General features: G+C 39.2%; 1 protein-coding gene across 1 annotated transcript; it reads left to right on the top strand.

The window, feature by feature from the left end:
* The first annotated feature begins 434 nt into the window (after positions 1 to 434).
* Positions 435 to 22,991, top strand: MMP12 (matrix metallopeptidase 12). Its single transcript, XM_055306365.1, has 14 exons — positions 435 to 482; positions 2,533 to 2,723; positions 7,393 to 7,568; positions 8,366 to 8,437; positions 8,709 to 8,780; positions 9,891 to 10,138; positions 10,730 to 10,878; positions 10,962 to 11,087; positions 13,871 to 14,032; positions 14,582 to 14,705; positions 20,032 to 20,165; positions 20,531 to 20,690; positions 21,429 to 21,532; positions 22,428 to 22,991. Exons 3-14 carry the CDS (start codon positions 7,398 to 7,400, stop codon positions 22,526 to 22,528), a joined length of 1,623 nt encoding a protein of 540 aa, XP_055162340.1. The 5' UTR covers positions 435 to 482; positions 2,533 to 2,723; positions 7,393 to 7,397; the 3' UTR covers positions 22,529 to 22,991.
* The last annotated feature ends 277 nt before the right edge of the window (positions 22,992 to 23,268 follow it).

Below are 23,268 nucleotides of genomic sequence, written 5' to 3'. Positions count from 1 at the left end.
TATTTTTATCAGGTGCCCATGCTCATTCTCGATGTATAATTCCAGTAGCCACTAAATTAATTATGTTCAGAAATAGGACATAGAAAGCCCATAAATCAAGGTCTCTGTGTCAAGCACCTTATTTGTGCAGATTCAACATGGATCTGGCATCAATGAAGGGGCTTAGAAGTTGGAAGGAAACAAACTTAGTAAACGCACGTTAGTGGTGTAAGGGAGGCAAAACTGTACCTCCACCCACCCTGGGTTTTCAGACGGAGCTCTTTAACAAAAAGACAGTTTAATGAGAGAAAGACCGTGAGCTGCATGCAGCCCACATCATGCAGAAAAACCCTAAAAAAAAAAAAAAAAAAAAAAGTAACTCAGAACGGCGGCTCAGAATTCCAGTTCATAGTCCATCTTGCACAAAAAGCAGTACGTTTGCAGAGACCTAACAAGGAAAGGAAAGCAGATTCAGGCTTCCAGGGGCAGCAAACACAGAGAAGGTAAACCATGGTGGAAATTAGTGGAGTGAGGTGTGTTCCTGGAGTCCTCCAGTCTGACTCTGGTAACAGGAGAATTTGTATCTTGCCTCTGGCAGAAAGGGGGAGGGGAGCTTTCTCTGCTTTTACTGTTTCTCAATTGTCTTCAGCTCAAAACAATTTTTGTGCCAAAGAAACATATTTGGGAGTGTTTTTTTACAATACAATATGAGCAAGGAAAACAGCTTCCTTCTGTGTATGAGAGAAAGAAGTCAGAATGAGAACAATCCACTCAGTCCCAAGTGCAGAAGCAAGGAACACAGAGCCTGCGAGAGGCTTGCGGCAGGGGAGGTGGGGGGTGGGGTGGGGGTGGGGCTTGAAGCAAAGATGCGGGTGTCATGGGAACTGTGTTGCCACAAAACACCTGTGCATGAGCCCTGGAAGACCAGCTGCCCCAGGACTGATTAAAAGCAGGATCAAAGTCTTTCTAAAAGCTGTCAAGAATGTGACTAGACACACAGGGAGTTCTCTGAACTTCCTCGATTTATGCCTAAAACACAGTTATTTAGATATTTTGTCACTCACTATGAGATATTTTCCATTTGTAAAATGAATTCTAAGCATGATTCGTGCTTCCTTGCAGGGCTTATTAATCATCTGATGGAGTTGGTGGTAGAAAGGAGGAAGTTCCTTGCTGTCTCCACAGAGTGGATCTTTCTAGGGCCACCTTAGGCAGGAAATCCCAAGAGCTTGTTATTCATAGTGAAACTGAGATGTGAAACTTGAGTTCATGAATGTTCTTGGTTCTAAGGAAGAGCCTCTCTCCTTTATCTGTATTTGTCTGGGATGTGTTAGGTAGCCATCCTGCACAGAGTATTCCACTTCCAATTTGGTAAAGCCATGCCCAGGTGGCTTCATTCGGTTCCCACTTGTGTGTGGGTGCCCGTGTGTGTTTATGTGTGTACTTCCTTCTTTTTGCTTTCCCTTCCCTAGATGTCCTACTTGTCCTCCTGTCTATGGGCCCATGTGATTCTCGAGCTGGGCCCCATACAGTTTACTTTGGTCAAGAGCCTGACATATCCCAGTGGAAGAGCACTAGCTCAAAAATGATCTCCCTTGTAAACTAGTAGTGCTGATTGCATGTCTTCCAGTAAAGACTAGTTATGACTGCACATTTTTCTGGTGGAGAGTCTTAGGTCAATATTTTTTTATTTTTTTTTAATTTTTATTTATTTATGATAGTCACACACAGGCAGAGGGAGAAGCAGGCTCCATGCACCGGGAGCCCGACATGGGATTCGATCCCGGGTCTCCAGGATCGCGCCCTGGGCCAGAGGCAGGCGCTAAACCGCTGCGCCACCCAGGGATCCCTTAGGTCAATATTTTGAAGTCCTTTATGTCTTTTAGAGTGCTCTATGGCAATGAAAATGTCCATGAGATTAGTAGCTCTTTAAGGAGTCGTTAAACAATACCTGATTGAAAAATTTGTGGAAAGGCAGCTGAGAGTGAGAAAGGCTTCTGAGGAGTCTAATGTTTTTGGTTGGAAATGGCTCAGGAATTGGGATGGGCAGGCATTTCAATATTTCATAAGTATTTTGCTGATTTAAGGGCAGGCATAGAAAAGAAACTGCTTGCTGCAGAAATGTGAGTACATGCCTATGCTAGGTCCAGGGAGGTCCCCTCTATATTTTTGTTTCAATTCCTTTAAAATCAAACACCTATTTATTGACTGCTTCATCATACTCCCCTTGTGTTCTCTGAGGCTGAAAATGGGTCCATGACCATTGGTAATTTATAAAATGTATGCACTTCCTGGAAAAGTTAGATAAAACATTGAGAAAATTATATTTAAATGTATGAATAGTAACAATGATGACGAGGAGGAGGGTAGAGCGCACCCACGATGCAGAAAGGACCATGTTAAATAGCCTGTATAGGTAACGAGTATGAACCTCAGTTCAGCTGCGCTAGATATGATGCATTTTTAAAACATTTAACCTCAAATCTGAGGTTCCATCGGGCTGGCAGAAGGTTCAACTTCAACCACTCTTGCATTCTATGTCCTCCATTTCAGTTTGCCCAGCCTGTGAGTTCTTCTCTTCTGCTGAGTCGCTTGTGTAGCAGCCCCCTTCGGGGAGCTAGACGCACCAAGCCCAGATCCCATCGCCCTGCTGCACCACACCTGGACAGCACAGCCACGCACTGTCTCCCGGACAGTGGCTCCTGGAGCCACAGACTCCTTCAGTACTTCCAGCATTGGCTCAGGTAGAAAATATCCCTCTTTTCTCAAACCGTAGCCATTTCAGTGGATTAAGCTTCTTGGAAAGAAGGCCGAATGAGAATAATATGATCAGTGTCATAAACGTTGAGGCAAAACCACAGAGTTGGCTCACTGCTTGAGTAGAGCTTGAAGGAAAGGAGAGAAATATAGGGAAAAAATGTCCTGCTTTAAAAACTACCTAATCTCACTCTTGAAGAGAACTATGTAGGTTCTGTCTAATCCATTGATTTGTTTTCTGAGTTGATCTAACTCACAAATATAGCTGGTCAATCCTTTGTGAGAATGTCACAGCTTCTTACTGACACAAAGTTCAACAGATTTGCCTTCTGTGGTCTAAATAGTGCCTCTGAAATCCAGTTCCCTTGGCTTTACAGACGTCCTCCAGAGGCTGTGCCTCACTCATATCAGCCTCTGGGAGATGCCATGTGGGGCCAGCAGATGTGGTGTCGTTGTCAGCTACTGACTAGCAGCAGGGGGTCTACGCTACTACAGGTCATATGTTCTCAATGGAGGCAATATCCACCCCCCCAAGTGGGTAAAATTGGTCACTGGGGGCAAAAAAAAAAAATCATCTTTTTCTTTAATGTATAAAGGACAGATAACCATAGAACATATAAACAGATACATAGTATATCTCTGGTATTAAAATTTCATGAGAGAAGGTCTAAAATCTCTGTTTATGGGGGGCAGTGATGAAAGAAATGTTGAGAGACATGCTGTAGGTGTTACAAAAGGAGAACGAACATCTATCTATGGTCAGGCTGTTAAGGTGCCAGGCGTAGCACCAAGCAGTTTCATGCATCATCTTATTTAATCCTCCAAATAGTTGTTTATGGATGAGGAAGCTGAACTTACATGACTTGCCCAAAGCCACACAGTTTGTAGGTAGCATAGCTGAGGTTTGAGGCCAAGACTTTTTCCAAAGCCTTGCTCTTCTCGTTAAACCAGACTGTAAAATCAAAGTCGGTGTGGACATATCTGCGTCATTATCTCCACCCTTAGGCATTCACCTTGTTGTTGGGGAGCAAGAACAAGAAAATAAACAGTTGACTAACAACACATATGTGTCTGCTACCACGTTGTGTCTGCTTTGTGATATGTGCATAGGACATCTGCTTCCTGCTGCAGTTCACGTTTCACACTTAGTTTATTGTTTGAAGGGGAGCCACTGGCTGGCAGGAAGAAAAGGGACCATAGAAAGAAACCACAGTGACTTTTACCTTCATTGTTTTCCTCCCTCCATTTTCTCTCTGTGGGCTGCACCCCATGGGACCAATCTCACTCCTGAACTGCACTCTCTGGTTTTCTTGCCAGTACTTGGCAACTCCCCATTTGGGGGTTGGTGAACCTGGTGATACAGTTTGAGATTGAGCCCTGGTTTGAAAGGCAACATATTTCTAACCAGTTACTCTGACGTTCTCTGCCTTATGGACAGTTGAGTAGCAGCCCCATGTAGGGTCATATTCTAGGTCATTCTGGAAGAAGATGGGAGGGGACTCTAAGAACTGTCTCCACCATCAACATTCGCTCTTCCCTGGGCTGTTTGTGATTCTATGCTGGGTGTATGTGGATGCACTTGTGGTTAAAAATCATTATTTAGGTTGATTTTTCTCCTATGTGGAAAAAGTTAGCTGGTCTAACCCAACCATGGCATGACCAATATTCAAGGACAGAGGTAAAAGGAGAAGGCAAAGAATGAATTTTTATTAAAGTCTGTCATATGAAGGTAGGTGCTTTCATGCATGATGTCACTTATTTTTTACAAAACCTTAATATTATCCTCATTTTACATACAAAAAAAATGAAGCATGGAAAATTTAGTCTAAGTGCACACAACTGGCTAGTGTGACTTTTAATGTCCATGTTCTTCAGGGGTGCTCTTCAGGGTCAATTCCTGGGGAACTCTGGCAGCAAAGTCACTTAGCAGTAGGGCATTCCTCAGGCCAGGGCAGGGTGGAAGCACACAGAGGTGATTCTCCAGAGAGCAGACCAGGAGCTACCTCCCTGGGCATCCGTTTCACCTAGAGCTTCCTCCTGGCCCCCACAACAGCCAAGGGGACAGCCTGCTTTAACTGAAAAGATTGAGAGTATCACAGTGTCACTGTGTCATGTTTGCAATAGTAAGATACCCAGAGGAAGACAGAAATATGAAGAAAAATCAAAGTCATATGTGCCAAAATGATATGTGCTGTAGCAACAAGGCAGGGCAGAGTCAGAACACCTCCCAGATGGCTCCTTAGGCAATTCACTTCCTTCTTCTGGACTCCCCAGTCTTCATCCATAAAAGGAGAAGGTTAACTAGCTGAAATTTTCTTCCTACATGAACAGGCTATTGGTGAAAGGGTCAGTTATGGAATTTCTTTATATATTTGGGCAACATTTCTCTTCCCTGGTCCTTGCTGATGACCATGTTCTCATTTTCCTCTAGATCCTCAGGGATGACACCCCAAATAGTTGAAAGTGATTATATCAGGGATATGCCTTAGAATGACCTGGTGTCTGCCTCAGGAAGGAAACAGTGTAATAGAGAATCATTGTGCTATAGACTTTGCTTTTTACTAAAGAAGATCTTGGAAAAAAAAAAGAAGAAGATCTTATCAACAAGTGGTCCCTGTTATGAGGGCCTCTGACCTCGGCCACTTTCTGCTCTCCTTCACATGGGACACTGCCAGTGACCCCCTGATTCTAACTTCCCTCAGTGTGTCCCCTAGAAGCAGTCTGGGCCTGGATCATAATCTTGTAGCTCCTTCGGACACAGGAGAGGGGTCTGGGCATGCGGCGATTGCCCTTCTCATCCCCATTGCCAACTCTTCTAAACATCTTCCCTGAGACAGAGCAGTAATGGAAGAAGGTTAGCAAGTTGCTAAACCTGTAAGGTGTGTCAAGCAGTAGGCTAAGTACTCTTCCCTATAATTTACCATAATCCTGGTAACAACTCTTGAGGTAGCTGCTATTTTTATTCCCACTTCACAAATGGAGAGATTAAGTTTTATACAGATTAATGACTGTGAAAGATTGTAAAATGAGCTAAGATTCTCAGACTGGGTAGACTTGACCCCAGAACCTAAGCTCATAGCCCCTGCAATGTTCTATGACTGCCCAAATGGCCCTTTCCCTCATACTCAACCCCTGTGGGGCATTTGGTAAGCCAAGACCAGAGACCATTAAAATATGGGTATAGTTTTGTTTTTGTTATTGTTTTTGTGAGGACATTTTTTCCCCTTCCTTTGTATCTTGGGCATTTTTTTCCCTTCCTTTGTATCTTGGGCATTTTTGCCTTGTATCTTACATCCTACACTTTCTAGACTTCCTGAAATTCTTCCCCAAACCAGACCCTTTCCTGCTATGATGAGTAAGACCAATTCTTGTATGTTCTCAGTGTGGTTTAGGAGCACGTCCTCTGTGTAACGATCGCTCCCACAAAGAAAGTTTATTCTTGATATTCTATAGGCCCTATTCTCCAACAAAATTCATCCATGCCTATTTCTTGAGCATCTACTAACCTCAAGGCAGTCTTAGGCACAGAAATACAGTGGTGAGCAAGGCGGACAGACTCCACTCTAATGGAGCAACATTCTGCTGGTAGAGAACCAGCCCGACCCATATTTTCTGATAAATCCCACTTTTTCCTGCTTTCTAGCCAAACCACTATGCTTCTTTTATGATTCTTGAGTTAAATTCAGTATCTGACAGAATTACTATACAATACTTCTACATGATCTTCCTCTTCATGGATCCTAGAGCCATACTTGGTTGCAACCATAAGCTGCATGACACTCATTTTGGGCCAAGAAAGGAAATGAATATTTGTGAGCATGTATGGTACGTGCTCACATTTATAATACATGTCTCGTTTCATCATCTCAAAAGCCTAAGGAGGCAAAGATCATTATCCTCATTTTCAAATGGAATATCTGAAGATCCTAGAGGTCAAGTCACAGAGCTTGAAAAGGGCGGAGCCAGAGGGAGGATGCCAACCAGCTACAATGTTCCTACAAGTGCCTCCTTGATTTTCTGGAATGCCAGCCTCAAGGAAAGGCTGGGAGGAGCTGGCAGTTCCCAGGGGGTTGGGGGGGAGGTGGGTCACAGCAGTGACTGAATCCTAACCCACCACTGGTGGCCCCTCTATGAGACCATCCGCACAGAATTGAGAGACAGCCCCCCCAGCTCCCATGTCTACCTGTGTGATTTATGCTGGATTTTCAGATGTTTTTGTCTCCAAACATTCACTGTGACTGACAAGCAGATCCTGTGTGAACAGAGCAACCAGGCCAAGGGAAAGGAAGCTGAGCAGATAGGGAGGTAGATTTCAGAGGCAAACCTTTCCTATCTTCCACAGTTGAAGTGTTGACATTAGGCTGCCAACTCCAGCCTATTAGGGAGGTATGGGACGTGGCCTCTGGAATCTCGACCCACGTACACAGTTGGGATCGGGCATAAGTTAGAAGAGGATCTAAGCTTGCACAACACATAAAGCAGACATCAAAGCATCAGGATTTATAGACTTTTCTATGTTAAACTTCAAGTCTCTATATATCACAGTTCTCTAGGGAGCTAGAGTCAGGTTGGAGAGGATTCTTCTACTTTATTTTATTCATTTGACATTTTAAATTTTGTTTCTTCGCCGGGACACCTGCACCCCGATGTTTCTAGCAGCAATGTCCACAATGGCCAAACTGTGGAAGGAGCCTCGGTGTCCATCGAAAGATGAATGGATAAAGAAGATGTGGTTTATGTATATAATGGAATATTACTCAGCCATTAGAAACGACAAATACCCACCATTTGCTTCGAAGTGGATGGAACTGGAGGGTATTATGCTGAGTGAAGTAAGTCAATCGGAGAAGGACAAACATTATATGTTCTCATTCATTTGGGGAATATAAATAATAGTGAAAGGGAATATAAGGGAAGGGAGAAGAAATGTGTGGGAAATATCAGAAAGGGAGACAGAACATAAAGACTCCTAACTCTGGGAAATGAACTAGGGGTGGTAGAAGGGGAGGAAGGCGGGGGGTGGGGGTGAATGGGTGACGGGCACTGAGGGGACATTTGACGGGATGAGCACTGGGTGTTATTCTGTATGTTGGTAAATTGAACACCAATAAAAATTAATTTATAAAAAAAATAAAATAAAATAAAAAATAAAAGTCAAAAAATAAATAAATAAATTTTGTTTCTTGAAAAAGCTTATTTCACCTACAGTAAATATAAGGAAAATATTATAGTAAAAATTCAGATACTGAATTTTCTAAACATACATTTTAAGTTACTGCTACATTTTCAGTGTGTAGTGTTTCTCACCTAATGTGTTATTCTACAGGGCTTATTTATTTTGAAGGATATAATAAAATCCTCTGAGTTGTTGAATGATGAGTTTGGTGCTTATTGACCCATTGTGGTCCTAGAAAAAGATCTGTGCTTGTGTTTGCGTGATTTTGAGATAAATCAAGGGATGATATCAACTGTGAGTCACTCGAAGGATTTCATATTCACAGATCATGGCTTAAGGGCTATATAAGTAAGGACATTTGAGGAACTTTGTACTGAGAAGGAACTGGGTAGGTTGAGTTGAGCCATTCGCAAGTTTAGAATGAAGCTTCTTCTGTTGGTACTGATCCTGCAGGTCACTGCTTCGGGTACCATTCCTCTGACCAACTCTGCAAGCTCTAAAGAAAATGATGTGGCATCCAGTCAAGTAAGTATTGACACTAGAGTATTTACCCAGCTTGATTTTTGTCTTTAAAATTTATTGCATTGACCAGTTTTATCTTGAAAAGTACTAGCTGAAAACTAGTTTAGGAGACTACTTGCTTCGAGCCCTGTAGAAAGGGCTAGAAAAGTGCACAGCTACTTTGCCAAAGAGAATGTAAGAAAGTGATATTGTTTCTTTGCCAAAGAGAATGTAAGAAAGTGATACTGTTTTTGAAGGAGTGTTATAAAAGTCTCCAATTGAAACTGTCCTACAGGTCACTGCTTCCAGACCTGTTCCACTGACTAACTCTATCAACTCTGAAGAAAATAATGAGACATACGCTCAGGTAAGTATTGACACTTAGAGTATTTACCCAGCCTGATTTTGTCTATAAAATTTGTTGCATTGACTAGTTTTATCTCGAAAAGTACCAGTTGAAAACTGGTTTAGGAGGCTATTTGCTCTGAACACTGTATTTTTCTTTGCCAAAGATGAATGTAGGAAAGGCATTGGTTTTTAAAACCATGTTATAAAATTGGTGGATGAACTTGTCCCTTTTACTAAAAAGCTTTGGCTGAGGAGAGTTAGTTCAAAATAATTGGAGTTCTACTTCTGTTCAATATTTTACAATAATCATTTAACGCTATTTAATAATCTGAGGTTTGAGCAATAGCTTGGTTATGTAACCACTTCAGCCTACCATGATGATTCAAGAATACTTTTTACTTTCAGACATCCCAGATATTTCTTCATGAGCATGTTTTAAAAATTGGATTTTTTCCATTTGTTTCTTTTCCCTAATTATATAAGTTTGGACAATCTCCCCATTCTCTAAAACTCTTTCAACTTTGCATTTGCCAGGGCTATCCATTGTGCTAAGCATTGGATTCCTTTTTTTTTTTTAAGATTTTATTTACTTATTCATTCATGAGAGACAGAGAGAGAGACAGAGAGACAGAGAGAGAGGCAGAGACACAGGCAGAGGGAGAAGCAGACTCCATGCAGAGAGCCCAACATGGGACTCAATTCCGGGTCTCCAGGATCACGCCCTGGGCTGAAGGCAGCACTAAACCACTGAGCCACCCAGGCTGCCCGAGCATTGGATTCTTAAGCAGGGAAATTTTATCCCAACTTAAATTGATAATTTATGCATCCTGACAATAAAAGTTTTGCTGTTTACTTGATGCCATGATATGCTAGATACTGAAATATATTTTAACAGATAGAGACAAGGTCAAAGGGATACAGACATAAACGTGTTTCCAGTGGGCTTCCAGTAATCAATATTGGTAATAGTTTGGGGCTCACCTTAACGGCAAAGAGAATTAAGATTTTTTTCTCCGTATAATTAATTTTCTGATACATGGTTCAGAAGCACCAATGTGCTGTTGAGTCAAACATACAGAGCTCCATCAGAAACCCCTCCATGTACTATAACTAAATGTATTTTTTTCAGAGGTACCTGGAAAACTTTTACGGTTTTGTGATGGACAGAATTCCAAAGGCAAAAATGGGAGTTAATGGGAACTTTATGGAGGATAAAATCCAGGAGATGCAGAAGTTCTTAGGGCTAAAAGTAACTGGGAAACTGGATGCATCTACTCTGGATATGATGCACATGCCTCGATGCGGACTGCCTGATGTTCATCACTTCTCGAGGATGCAAGGGAGACCAGTATGGAAGAAACATTTAATTACCTACAGGTAACATTGTAGCTGTGCACTTTTCTACCTTCCCATAGGTCTGACGCCCAGAAACCTGAACCACTCAGAGAGAGCCCCAAGTCTGGAAGCAGATAAGAAGCCTCCCTCAGTTGTTAGCATTTCCCCTGTGTTGATATTCATTCTTTCTAGAAGGGGGGATTGTTCACTCAAGGAAGAGTTGTTTGGCTTGTCAGCCCAGAGCAGAGTAGAAAGGCTGCAAATAAAAAGAGAATGAAACTAAATCTATAATAAATAAGAGACACGAGAACATTTTATAGGATGGTCAAAATGGATAAATGCAGAGGTCTGGGAGCAGAGGCAAAAGGCATAAGCTTCTATGAATGTAAATCCTTCACAAAGAAAACCCATACATTGTAAATGAGAAGAGATCCAATTAGAGTCCCTTTCAGGAGGAAGCTCCCTAAGGATACACAATTCTGTAGCTAGTGATGCAGGTTTTTATTATCTAGACTATCGATCTATGAAATGATTCCTCTTCCACAAATGCAGACAAAAATGAAGTATCACAATAAAAGAATTAACACGTGGCTTTAATATATTTTTCTCTCTTTTGTTGTTTTGCTGGTAAAGAATAAATAACTACACTCCTGACATGCAGCCTGAAGATGTTGACTATGCCATCCAGAAAGCTTTTCAAGTATGGAGTAATGTGACCCCCCTGAAATTCAGGAAGGTTAATTCAGGAGAGGCTGATATTATGATACTTTTTGCATCTAGAGGTAAATAACATAGATTTATTTCATCTGTATTGTTGGCATGACCTATAGCATGTGAAGGACTGATTTTCCTTCCTTTTACAAAGCTCATGGAGACTTCAGCCCTTTTGATGGCAGAGGTGGCATCATAGCCCATGCTTTTGGACCTGGACCTGGGATTGGGGGAGACACGCATTTTGATGAGGCTGAAATCTGGACTAAAACCTACAAAGGTAAGAAAAGAAACCATTAAAAAACCCTAAAACCAAAACCAAACAAAAAGCAAAGAAAAAAACAAAATCACTACACATGAAAAACCCTTTACAGATTCTAAATTACATCCCACTTTTGAAAGGATGTATTCTGAAAATGATTAGAGGGTAGAAAGACTCATTCTGATTATAATGTGTCACTAAATAAAATGTAACACTTTGTCTCAATCTCACCCTCTATAAGTTGAGGATACTGAACTAGGTTATCTTAAAGATCAGTTTTAAGAATCCTGAGGATGAGCTAGTTCATTAGTGTGAACTCGAGAACCCTAAAACCCATAGTTTAGAAAGGTAAAAACTATAATTTAGTCAATTTTTGCCAAGTGGTCCATAAACTCAAGCAAACACAGATACTAAGTATGGGTATGCCAGCAATGCTAGGGTAGGGTTTGTCTGCATGATCCATTATAAACTGACACTTTCTTAGATTTATAGTGACACAGAATGATAAAGTTATAGTGCAGAAATTTTAGAAATCCTTGTAGCAAAACACAAGATTATACGGCCATATGGTCTCTTGAGGTTCCAAGGTCGGAACAACAGAATGTCCAGGGGATCATCTGACAATGCCTTGTGTGTATTCACAGAGGAGGCTATAATCCACTATCCCTCTCAGACAGTGGGGGGAGAGAAATAACTAGTCTCCCCTGTTTGAAGGAATCACTATCCATTGGAAAATTCAAACCCTCATATCACAAGTGTTACTAATATTTCCAGGGGAAATTCTAGATTATGACTAGCTCATGTGGAAAGTAAATGGAAAGTCTTCAAGATGGGCTCTACTCAGCACCCCCTTCTCTGTATATTGCATACCTCTGATGGTAGTGTTTTCATAGACCAGAAAGGCTATTTGTTTTAGTCTGACACATGGCCTAAGGCTTATTAAATTCTTGATTGAGAAGAGGAGTTTTGCATCATCAAAAGACAAGCTATATAGAATTAGGTCCACATTGAGCTGCAAAGCCTTAGCTGGTCATGTGTTAATTGATGACCAAGGTTATTTTGGGTGTATAGTCTTTTCATCTGACATGGTAGACTTGGGTTGGTTAGCCTCACAGAATGTTTTAGAATTCTAAAGGACTTTAGAAAAATAATTTAATACAGATATTTTTGGAGAGAGGAAATTAAGAGCAAAAAAAGGTTAGCAGCTAGCTCTTGGAGAAGCTGGGACAGAATGAGCATTTCCTAGCTCTCTTCTTTTAACCTAGTGTGTAGTTTCCACCTGTCTGTGTTGCCTTATTTTCACTTGGTGCAATTCTGTGCTTTCAAAAAGCTAAATTACTTATTAAAATTATAACTTAAAGTGCTGACTGTCTGCCCACTTTATTGACCCGGTAAATTAAATGAACAGTTCTTTCAGTGGTTGCTGAGTTTCTATCACAACATCAGATAGGGGTGCTGTTTGGTTACAAAGACAAAGAGTACAATCTAGTGGGAAATAGATCACACGCAGAAACCCATGATTCTGAGATAAGGCATTATGGGAATTGAAAGTAGGAGAAATTCAGACTTAGGTCAAATTGCAATAGGTTTTGCCTACTTTCCCCAGTTTTAGGCAGAGTGCAGAGAGTTGAGTCTTTGCTTCTTTCTCATTCTCTGAGAGAAGTGAAAGCATCTGTGAGTTAGCTGCTGAGCCCCTGGGTTAGAAGAAATGCTCAGAGGATCTGTGTTCCTAAAGCACACCCAACCCCCACCCCAGGAGAAGTGTTCTCTCATTGCTCACACCTGGTGCTGGAGAGTAGCTCAGGACCACCCCCCACAGCTGAGTGGGGTATGACCCTGGGAAAGTCAGCTTTTCTGAGCTTTGGTTTTGCCATAGGAAAAGACAAAAATGAAGGTGTTGGACTAGAACATAGGTAAATAAAATAGCAGTCAGGAGCTATTCAAATCTTCTCAAAACTGAGAAATTTGACATATACCCCTTTCTGTTACCTACAAAGGTACATTCTCTAGAACATACAGAAAAAAATGAACAGGTGTGACTGTAATTGGAGATATAAATATGTCTGCAACATAAGCACAGACTTTGATTTCATTTTGAATCATGTACAGTAAAAGAATGAGCTTTTGAGCCAAGAAATTTAGATTTGAACCTTGATTCAAGCACTTAGTTTGGTCCATTAATCTTGCTGATACTGTGTCCTCATTTATAAAGGGAGAGCGCAGTAGCTTCCTTTCAAGTCACATACAGAACAGATGTGGGGTGACACAGACCTGGAACTTAATATGGCCTTATATCTGGGTTTAGTAATGGATGGTTGGTAAAAACTTTTCCATATCCACTGAAGCCCAATCAAGAGTAAAAGCAGAAAAAAAAAAAAAGAGTAAAAGCAGAAAGGAGCAGAAATGATGTGGAACAATGAGAACAATTAAACAGAGCTACAAATTATTCTGGAAATGTCCACAACAGAATATGTGTCAGGTATCTGCTGGTGCTGAGATCCTTTTTGTCCACAGTAGGACATTTGACAACATTTGCAGACATTTTTGGTTGTCAAAACTGGAAGGGTTTGCTACTTGAATTTAAGTGGTGAGCCCAGAGATTTCTAAACACCTAACCACAAGGAATTATTTGGCCTATAATGTAGGCAGTGCCGACATTGAAAGGCCTGGGTCAGAGGGAAAGGAGATAAGTATTCCCAAATGGGTTCCTTTTCACTGTATCAGATTTCAGTTATATAATTGTTCTCTGGATGCAGACATATTTCACTGCTCTTTTCCCCTTCTGGTTGGTTTCCTCTTAGGCACAAACTTGTTCCTGGTTGCTGTCCATGAGCTCGGTCATTCCTTGGGTCTTGGCCATTCCAGTGATCCAAAAGCCATCATGTTCCCTACTTACAGTTATGTTAACCCCAACACCTTTCACCTCTCTGCTGATGATATACAAGGCATTCAATCTCTCTATGGTGAGTTGAATTTCTTTACTGTTTTGCCTTACAAAGATACTTTTATGAAGAGTCTCATAGTAACTATATTTGAATAAAACCGTAACCTCTGTCTTTTGTCTTGAGCCTCATGAAAACCCTATGAGGGAGGTAGCACATATATTACCGTCATTTTACAGAAAAGCACAGGAGACCCAGTATGCTAATCCCATGACAGGGGCAGAATCTGAGCCTTCCGGTCTCAGATTTGGTCTTTCTGTCCAGTACACCATTGTCTTTGAAGAAGGCATGCAGAGAAATAATCTGCCTGGAACAGGAAAACTAGAGTGATCAGATTTTTCTCCTCCATGACGTGACATTGAGACCATGAGGGGGAAAGATCTTTATTGTATGCTTCCTGTGAGTGTGATAGGAAGCATAAACTGCTTTTTATGCATTTTTCATCCAGAAAACTGAATGTTTTATTTTTTATTTATTTTTTTAACGGAATGTTTTAAAAAGAATGGTTCTTCCCTGTAGCAGCTAAAATGCATATTTTTTCCCCTCATGCTTCTTGAAATGTATTTTCAGGAGGTCCAGGAAAACACCAACTCCCATCAAATACAGATGGTACAGAATCAGACAACTGTGACTCCAATTTGAGTTTTGATGCTGTTACTACAGTAGGAGATAAAATATTTTTCTTTAAAGACAGGTAAAATCATCTTCATATCTAACCAATATTAAAGGCTCTGTCCTAGGATTTTTAGAATGTTTTGTCAGAGATTGGTGGGAGATGATGGAAAATGAAGTAAATGAAAATTAAGGAGAGACTGGGACTCGCTTCTATAGGAAGTAGACAGCCTGAAGGTTTTGAAGGGAGAGGGTGGTGTGATTATATTTGTGTTTGATAAGAAGGCTGATAGGTTAAAAAAATGGATTTGCAAAAAGAATCTGGGGTGAGGAAAGACCAGGCAGGAAGTAAAGCCAGACTACTTTAATCACAGGTAAAAATGGTTGTCTAGGACTACAGGGGAGACAGTACCTATTTAAAAGTCTTGATCATTCTTGATTATAGAGAAAGGAATTCCAGGATAACTTAGAACACAGATTGAAGCCGATATTGGAGGGTTGGGGCATGGAGAAGATTAGTATTTGGTATATGCGACAAATATTCTCCATTTTTTAGATTGAAGAATAATTGACATGCAATATTGTTTCAGGTGTACAGCACAGTCATTTGATATTAATATATATTATGAAGGAGTCACCAAAATAAGTCCAGTTCTATCTGTCACCATACAGAGTTGTTGCAACATTACTGACTATATTCTCTGTGCTGTATATTACATGCCTGTGTCTTACTACACAACTGAAGTTTGTACTTCTTAATCCTTTTCACTTATTTTGTCTATCCTCCCATCTTCTTCTTGCTGATAACCATCAGTTTGTTCTCTATGAGTCTGTTCTGTTGTTTGTTCATTTGTTTTTTGGGTTTTGTTTTTTTTAGATTTTGCATTTAAGTGAAATCATATGAAATTTCTTTCTCTGACTTATTGCACTTAGCGTAATATGCTCTAGGTCCATCCATGTTGTCACTATGGCAAGATTCCATTCTTTATTACCACATCTTTATCTATTCATCTGTTGATGGACATTTACATTGTAACCATATGTTGGGTATTGTAAATAATGCTCCAATGAGCATAAGGGTACGTATGTCTTTCCCAGCTAGTGTTTTGTTTGCTTTGGATGGGTACCTAGAAGTGGAATTGCTGGATCATATGGTATTTCTATAATTGACTTCTTGAGGAACCTCCATATGGTTTTTCACAAGTGGCTGCACCAGTTTGCATTCCCACCAACAGTGCACAAGGGTTTCCTTCTTTCCACCTCCTCACCAACACTTGCTATTTCTTTCTTTCTTTTTTTTTTATCCTAGCCATTCCAACAGGTGTCAGGTGATCTCTTCTTATGGTTTTGATATGCATTTCCTGATCGTTAGTGATACTGAGCATTTTTCATGCATCTATTGGCTGTATGTCTTCTCTGGAAAAATATCTATGCAGGTTGTCTGCCTATTTTTTGTCAGATTGTTTGATTTTTTTAAATATTGAGTTGTATGAGTTCCTTATATATTTTGGATGTGAATCTTTTATTAGATATATCTCTTGCAAATATCTTCTTCCATTAGATTGTTTGCCTTTTCATTTTGTTCATGGTTTCCTTTGCTGTACAGAGCTTTATAGTTTGATGTAGTCCCTCCCACTTGTTTATTTTTGCTTTTGTTGTCCTTGTCTGAGGGGATGGATAAGAAAGAAAGAAAGAAAAAGAAAGAAAGAAAGAAAGAAAGAAAGAAAAGAAAAGAAAAGAAAAGAAAAGAAAAGAAAAGAAAAGAAAAGAAAAGAAAAGAAATTTTCCAATGTTCTACATCATTTCCACTCCTTTCTGCTTTTACTCTTGATTGGGCTTCAGTGGATATGGAAAAGTTTTTACCAACCATCCTTTACTAAACCCAAATATAAGGCCATATTAAGTTCCAGGTCCTCTGAGTCACTGGGGACTGTTTCATACCACATCTGTTTTTTCCTTCCTTCTTCCTTCCTTCCTTCCTTCCTTCCTTCCTTCCTTCCTTCCTTCCTTCCTTCCTTCCTTCCTTCCTTCTTTCTTCTTCTTTCTTTCTTTCTTTCTTTCTTTCTTTCTTTCTTTCTTTCTTTCTTTCTTAGAAAGAGACATTTAATGCTGTCCTTAAAAAAAATTCAGGCTTACATTTAGATCTGCCCTCTCGATTGTGACCAAGGCTACGCTGCTCATATTTGTTGGGATGCATGTGCCTCCCCCATGGAACGGCAATGATGGGGGCCCCAGAAACAGAGCTTGGGGTCCCCGAGGCTTCGCTGGGTCATCAGAGGAGGGGAATATGATCCAGTCCTGAAGTCCCCCAGTTTAGCCAATTTTTGGATGAGGCAAGACAGAAGTGGAAGCAGGGCTGAGCTCTGCTGGTCAGGGCAGCTGCCTGCCTTGGTCTGTAGGGAGATGGCTGGGGCCAACGGCTTAGGATAGGGGAGGTGCCTGTGACCCTCCTGAGGGGTAGTCCCAGCAACCAGGGGTCTGGGAACATTTGCTCATCAAAGCTTTTGTATTTGACCTTTAGCAGAGCAGAAGCTAGAAGATTCCTGTGGTCCCCTTTGTGGTGCAACCTGTATGCTGTGTGCACAGCTGGTGGTGGCAGCTAATCTCTGAAGCCAGTGTCAGAGAGCTCACTGCCTATATTTTCTTCTAGAAATGTAATGGTTTCAGGTTTCTACATTTTAATCTTTAATTCATTTTGAGTTTATTCTTGTGTATGGTGTAAGAAAGTGGTCCAATTGGATTCTTCTGCATGTAGCTCTCCAGTTTCCCCAATACCATTTATTGAAGAGACGTCTTTTCCCTGTTCTCAGATCCTTTGTCATAAATTAGCTGACCATTTAAGTTTGAGTTTATTTCTGGGCTTTTTATTCTTTTCTGTTGATCTATGTGACTGTTGTTCTGTTAATACCATACTGTTTTGATTAATTTAGCTGTGTAGTAAAGTTTGAAATCTGGGAGCATATTACCTCCAGCTTTGTTCTTTCTCAAGATTGCTTTGGAATCTTTCCTGGGCCATACAAATTTTAGGATTCTTTGTTCCAGTTCTGTTAAAAAAAAAAATCCTATTGGTATTTTGATAGGGATTACACTGAATCTGAAAATTGATTTGGATAGTATGGATATTCTAACAATGTTGCTTCTTGCAGTCCATGAGCATGTATATTTCCATTTATTTGTGTCTTCTTCAGTTTCTTTCATCAGCGCCTTATAGTTTTCAAAGTCCAGGTTGTCCACCTCCTTGGTAAAATTCATTTCTAGGTATTTTATTTTTCTGGTGCAATTATAAATGGGATTGTTTTATTAATTTCTTCAGATAGTTTGATATTAATGTATAGAAATACAACAGATTTGTATATTGATTTTATATCCTGCATCTTTACTTAGTTCACTAGTTTTTTGGTGGAGTCTTAGGGTTTTCTAATTATAGTACCATTTCATCGGCAAATAGCAACAGTTTTGCTTTTTCCTTTCCAATTTGGATGCCTTTTATTCTTTTCTCATCTGATTACTGTGGCTAGGACTTCTGACAGTAGATTTCATAAAAGTGGCAAGGGTAGACTTCCTTGTCTTGTTCCTGATCTTAAAGGAAAAGCCTTCAGCTTTTCACCATTGAGTATGAAGTAAGTGGTGGGTTTGCCATACCTGGTCTTCATTATGTTGAAGTGTGGTCCCTCTATAATAATTTTAATGAGAGGTTTTTTTTTTTATCATGAATGGATGATAAATTTTGTCAAATTCTTGTTCTGTGTCTATTAAAATAATCATAATTTTTATCCTTCATTTTGTTAATGTGGTATACTGCAATGATTTGTGGATATTGAACCACCCTTGCATCCCTAGAATAAAATCCCCCTTGATAGTGGTATATGATCCTTTTAATGTATCATTGAATTTGGTTTGCCAATATTTTGTTGAGAATTTCTGCATCCATGTCCATCAGGGATATTGACCTATAATTTCTTTTGTGGTGTCTTTGTGTGGTTTTGGTATCAGGATAATGCTGGCCTTATAGAATGAGTTTGGGAACATTTTTCTTCTTCTTCTTCTTCTTCTGGAATAATTTGAGAAGAGTAAAGATTAAGTCTTTTTTATTCGGTAGAATTCACCTGTGAAACTGGTCTTAGATTTTTATTTGCTGGGAGTTTTTGATTACTGATTCAATTTCATTTCTAATAATGGGTTTGTTCAAATTTTCTATTTCTTCATGACTCAGTCTTAGAAGATTGCATGATTTGGGGAAATTATATCCACTTGTTTTGGTTGTCAATTTATTCACATGTAATTGTAGTCGTAGTCTTCTATGATCCTTTGTATTCCTGTGAAATCAATTGTAACTTCTTTTGTATTTATGAATTTATTTATTTGAGTCCTCTCTCTTTTTTCTTGATGAATCTGGATAAAGGCTTACCAATCTTGTTTATCTTTTGAAATAACAAACTCTTAGCTTCACCAATCTTGAAAATATTTTTTTTGTCTTTTTTTTCAAATTATTTCCACTCCAATCTTTATTATTTCCTTCTTTTAACTTCGACCTTTGTTCTTTTTCTAGTTTCCTCAGCTGTAAGTTTAGATTATTTATTTGAGGGGCTCCTGGATGGCTCAGCTCGGTGTCTGCCTTCAGTTTGGGTGATGATTCTGGAATCCTGGGTTTGAGCCCCATGTTGGTCTCCCTGCTCAGTAGGGAGACTACATCTCTATTCCCTCTGCCACTCCCCCTACTCTTACATTCACTCACTCTCTCTCTCTCTCTCTCTCTCTCTGTCAAACAGATAGATAAAATCTTTTTAAAAAGATTATGTATTTGAAAAAAAAAAGATTATGTATTTGAGATTTATCTTATTTTTTGAGGTAGGCCTATGTCACTATGAACTTCCCTCTTAGAACTTTTTTATAGTAGCCCTAAGATTTTAGAATGTTGTGTTTTCATTTTCATATGTCTTAAGTTATTTTTATTTCTTTTTTGATTTCTTCATTTCTTCATTGATTGTTTAGCAGCACATTATTCAGTCTCCATGCTTATGGGTTTTTTTTCCAGTTTTCTTCTTGTCATTGATCTTTAGTCTCATTATTCTTCATTTTTGAGATTCAAAAACTGAGACATTTGAGATAAATAAATTCTTTTATAAACTGGTGAAGGAATTGTAGGTATAGTTTAGAACCCAGATCTCTTGATTTCAAGTGTCAGGGTATTTCCATATGGTGGCTTGCCTATTAAAATCAGTGTTATTACAAAAGAATCTATTAAGATCCATTCCTTGTGGTGCTCCTATCAAGACATCCATGGAGCAGGATGTGAAGACATTGGATAAAAACATTAAGCCATTTCACAGTCTTTCCCAGTGATCGAACATTGGTGGTTCTTGAGTCTATATAGTGATTTTTAACATGTGTTAAATGTTTTTCATCAGATTCTTGTGGTGGAGGCATCCAGAGAGTCCAAAGAACAGTGTTACTTTAATTTCTTCTTTGTGGCCAACCTTACCATCTGGCATTCAAGCTGCTTATGAAATTGGAGCCAGAAATCAAGTTTTTCTTTTTAAAGGTAACTCTAATGTTTAGTTTGCTACTGAGTCAAGTTTATGGAAGAGAATAAATGAAGGAAATACTACTAATTTTTATAAACATAGAGAAAAGCCCTCCAGATTTAATTAATGGAAAGTCTGAACTATGAGCTAAAAAATAGCTTAAATACCTAGGTAATGTGTAAAGATTTCAGGAAAAGTTTGTCCAATATAAGATCATGATATTATGAAAAAATACAGAACCATTGGACATAAACCATGTTCAAGAACAAGGAGCAATATGTTTTGGAACTATGGGTACAGAATTATGTTGTTTGTAGTGAGTCAGTATTTCTATTACTCTTTTTGTATGATTCCAGTGCATGCTTTCTCTTTCTCTTCACAGATGATAAGTACTGGTTAATTAGCAATATGAGACCACAGCCACACTATCCCAAGAACATACATTCTTTGGGCTTTCCTGACTCTGTGAAAAAAATTGATGCAGCTGTTTTTAACCCACTTCTCTATAAGACCTACTTCTTTGTAGATAATCAATTTTGGAGGTGAGCTTTAATGATTGGTATGGTGACTCCTAAAATTCATGAAACAGGCAGGGAATGGGGTTTTCAGTAGGTAGGTTTTCTATGTAAATTCCCAAGGATCCATGACCTTCCTAGGAGAGGTATCAAGGGAGCATAGATCTGGACTATTACTGTCATCCTACTTCTCTTCCCTAAATTTTGGGATTCTGATATGAGATAACACATAATCTGTTTTTTAAAGGAACACTTTAAGTAAAATGTCACGTCATTAATCACAGTAGAAGTACATTGGAGAACAGTGGCTTAGACATATGAGACCCAGGATTCATACAGTCATTCATTCATTCATACGGAGTGTACTCTTCAGATACTTTTTAGAACCACTTGACCCAAGGAGACAAAATGAGGAAACCATCTTCTGAGTGGCAGCAAATCCTGTAAGGTCTTCACCTATAGGAAATTTGACAGTTGGGCTCTACAAGGCAGGACCAGGCACGGGTGGAGGCATTATACAGCAATGGGGAAAGTTCCTGACCAGAACTCAGGACACCTAGAGTCTGAGTCCTGTAGGGACATGGAATAAATCACTAGACTGTTTAGGTCCTTGGTTTTCTTCTCAGTGCAACTGAAGTTGCCTTTTCAGGAAAAGCCTTTCAAGAGAGAATAGGTAGGTCTTGTGGTTTGTGTCATAAAATATAAAACTCCTCATCATGAAATACAGTTTTTGATGGAGGTCCTACTGATTATTTCTTTGCTCAGGTATGATGAGAAGACACAATTCATGGACCCTGGTTATCCCAAATTGATTACCAAATACTTCCCAGGAATTAGACCTACAATTGATGCAGTCTACTATTATAACAGTAAGTAGATCAGGAAGCCATGGAAATACTGGAAATCCCTTTTTAAAACACTGAAGATTATAAAGCCTTCAAAGTCAGAGAATGGGGACCCAAATCAGAACAGAACAGGACCCAGCAGTTCTCCATAGGGCCCCTGAGGGAAAATTCATAGTCTGCTAGGGTTAGAATAGGTGCGCTCAAAGAATGAGTGGTGTACACAGTTTATTTCTAGGGTGGTCTAGCTGGTGGGAGCATATGATTCCATGCATCTTGAGTCTCTGGAATGTCTTACCATGTCAAGCTGCACAGCATCTGTGAGAGAGCATATGGCAAGACTCAGGCAAGCTGGCCTCACATACTTTTTTATGCCTTACATTTTGTACCTTCCTTGTAGCCCCTCCCACACTGCATGGGCTCATGTGGACTAGGGCTAAGGGTGAGATAAGAAAAACTTGAGAATGTTGGCATTTATGTTGAGAATATCTTCAGGCAAGGTCAGCCAAAGCAAACTGTTGGTTGGACCAAGGCATTTTGTTTTTATTCCCATTGCCATGTCTTTCTTACTTCTCCATCAAGGCCTCTATGTGCCCCACCTGGCTCCAATTTCTTCCCTCCCACTTTGAGTTCTCCACCTTGAGTGTGACTTTTCAAAAATGGTCACATCTTAATAGTCAGCTTTTAAGACCAATCTTCTCAATTAAATTAATGAAGATATTTAGTGGTGAAATGTTGGGCAGTAAATAGATATCCTGAGGCAGGATACTGAGTGCAGGGGCCTAACGTTTATATTCTCAAATGTCTAATATAGATCATCTTTAAAATTTGGTCTAATATAATCTACAAAAGCACAGATCTGTGTTTTTTTTTAAGAAATGCAAGTGAAGAATTAAACTATTCAATATGTTTTTATTTTTAGGACACTACTATTTCTTCCAAGGACCTGACATATTTGAATATGATGTCATATCCCATCGTATCACCAAAAGGCCGAAACAAAATATCATGTCAGGTTGTTAGGAATGGTATAATTAGTGATGTTGGTCAATTCACTTCAGTTTAATTATTGCATACTTGCTATGTGCCCAGTATACATGAACAATGACATGTGTCATGAAATAAGGTAAAATCCGTAGGCCATAGATAAATTATCACATATATACTTTGGAGAGTACATTGGAGAATATATATATATATATATATATATTCCTATACTGTCACTATACTATATGTAAGGTTTTTTAATTTTGAAAATCATCATTGTCAATTTTTACTTGATTCAACTATTAGGCTTGAAAACAGACACTTTTTCTTTCAAGGGGCAACATAATATTTTGGTCCTTAAACATCTCAAAACTGAGAAATTATCATTATTTCTTTGCCTTAACTACCATTAAGAAATGATTAGTTTCTGTGGCCATCAAATCTTTCAGCAAGTATATAATTTTAATTCTTTTGAAATACAAACATAATATACCAGAAAATGACAATTAATATAACATATAAGTAAATTATATAATTATGGTCATAATGTTATTTTATTCTGTTATCAGTGTTTGTTGATTTTTCTAAATCTTATATAAAGTATTTTTTTTCCTTTGCTCAAATAAAAATTTTGAAAGAAAATATTTGGTTCCTGAGAATTTTTTCCTGAATAACAATGTCTATTTCAAAAATAGTTCTGAACCTACTCCTAAGTAAAACAAGCCTCTACATAAGTGTACCAAGAGGTGAATGGGAATAAGGCAAGTGGGAAGAAG

Source organism: Nyctereutes procyonoides, unplaced genomic scaffold (assembly GCF_905146905.1).
Source record: "Nyctereutes procyonoides isolate TBG_1078 unplaced genomic scaffold, NYPRO_anot_genome, whole genome shotgun sequence".
NCBI lineage: Eukaryota > Metazoa > Chordata > Mammalia > Carnivora > Canidae > Nyctereutes > Nyctereutes procyonoides.
This window is presented reverse-complemented; position numbering and strand designations above follow the sequence as displayed.

Coding starts and splice junctions, on each gene's coding strand:
- MMP12 (XM_055306365.1), top strand. CDS start 7,398: ATGTCCACAATGGCCAAACTGTGGAAGGAGCCTCGGTGTCCATCGAAA. Junction 8,781..9,890: donor ATAATGAGACATACGCTCAG/GTAAGTATTGAC, acceptor TATTTTTTTCAG/AGGTACCTGGAAAACTTTTA. Junction 20,166..20,530: donor TCAAGTTTTTCTTTTTAAAG/GTAACTCTAATG, acceptor TTCTCTTCACAG/ATGATAAGTACTGGTTAATT.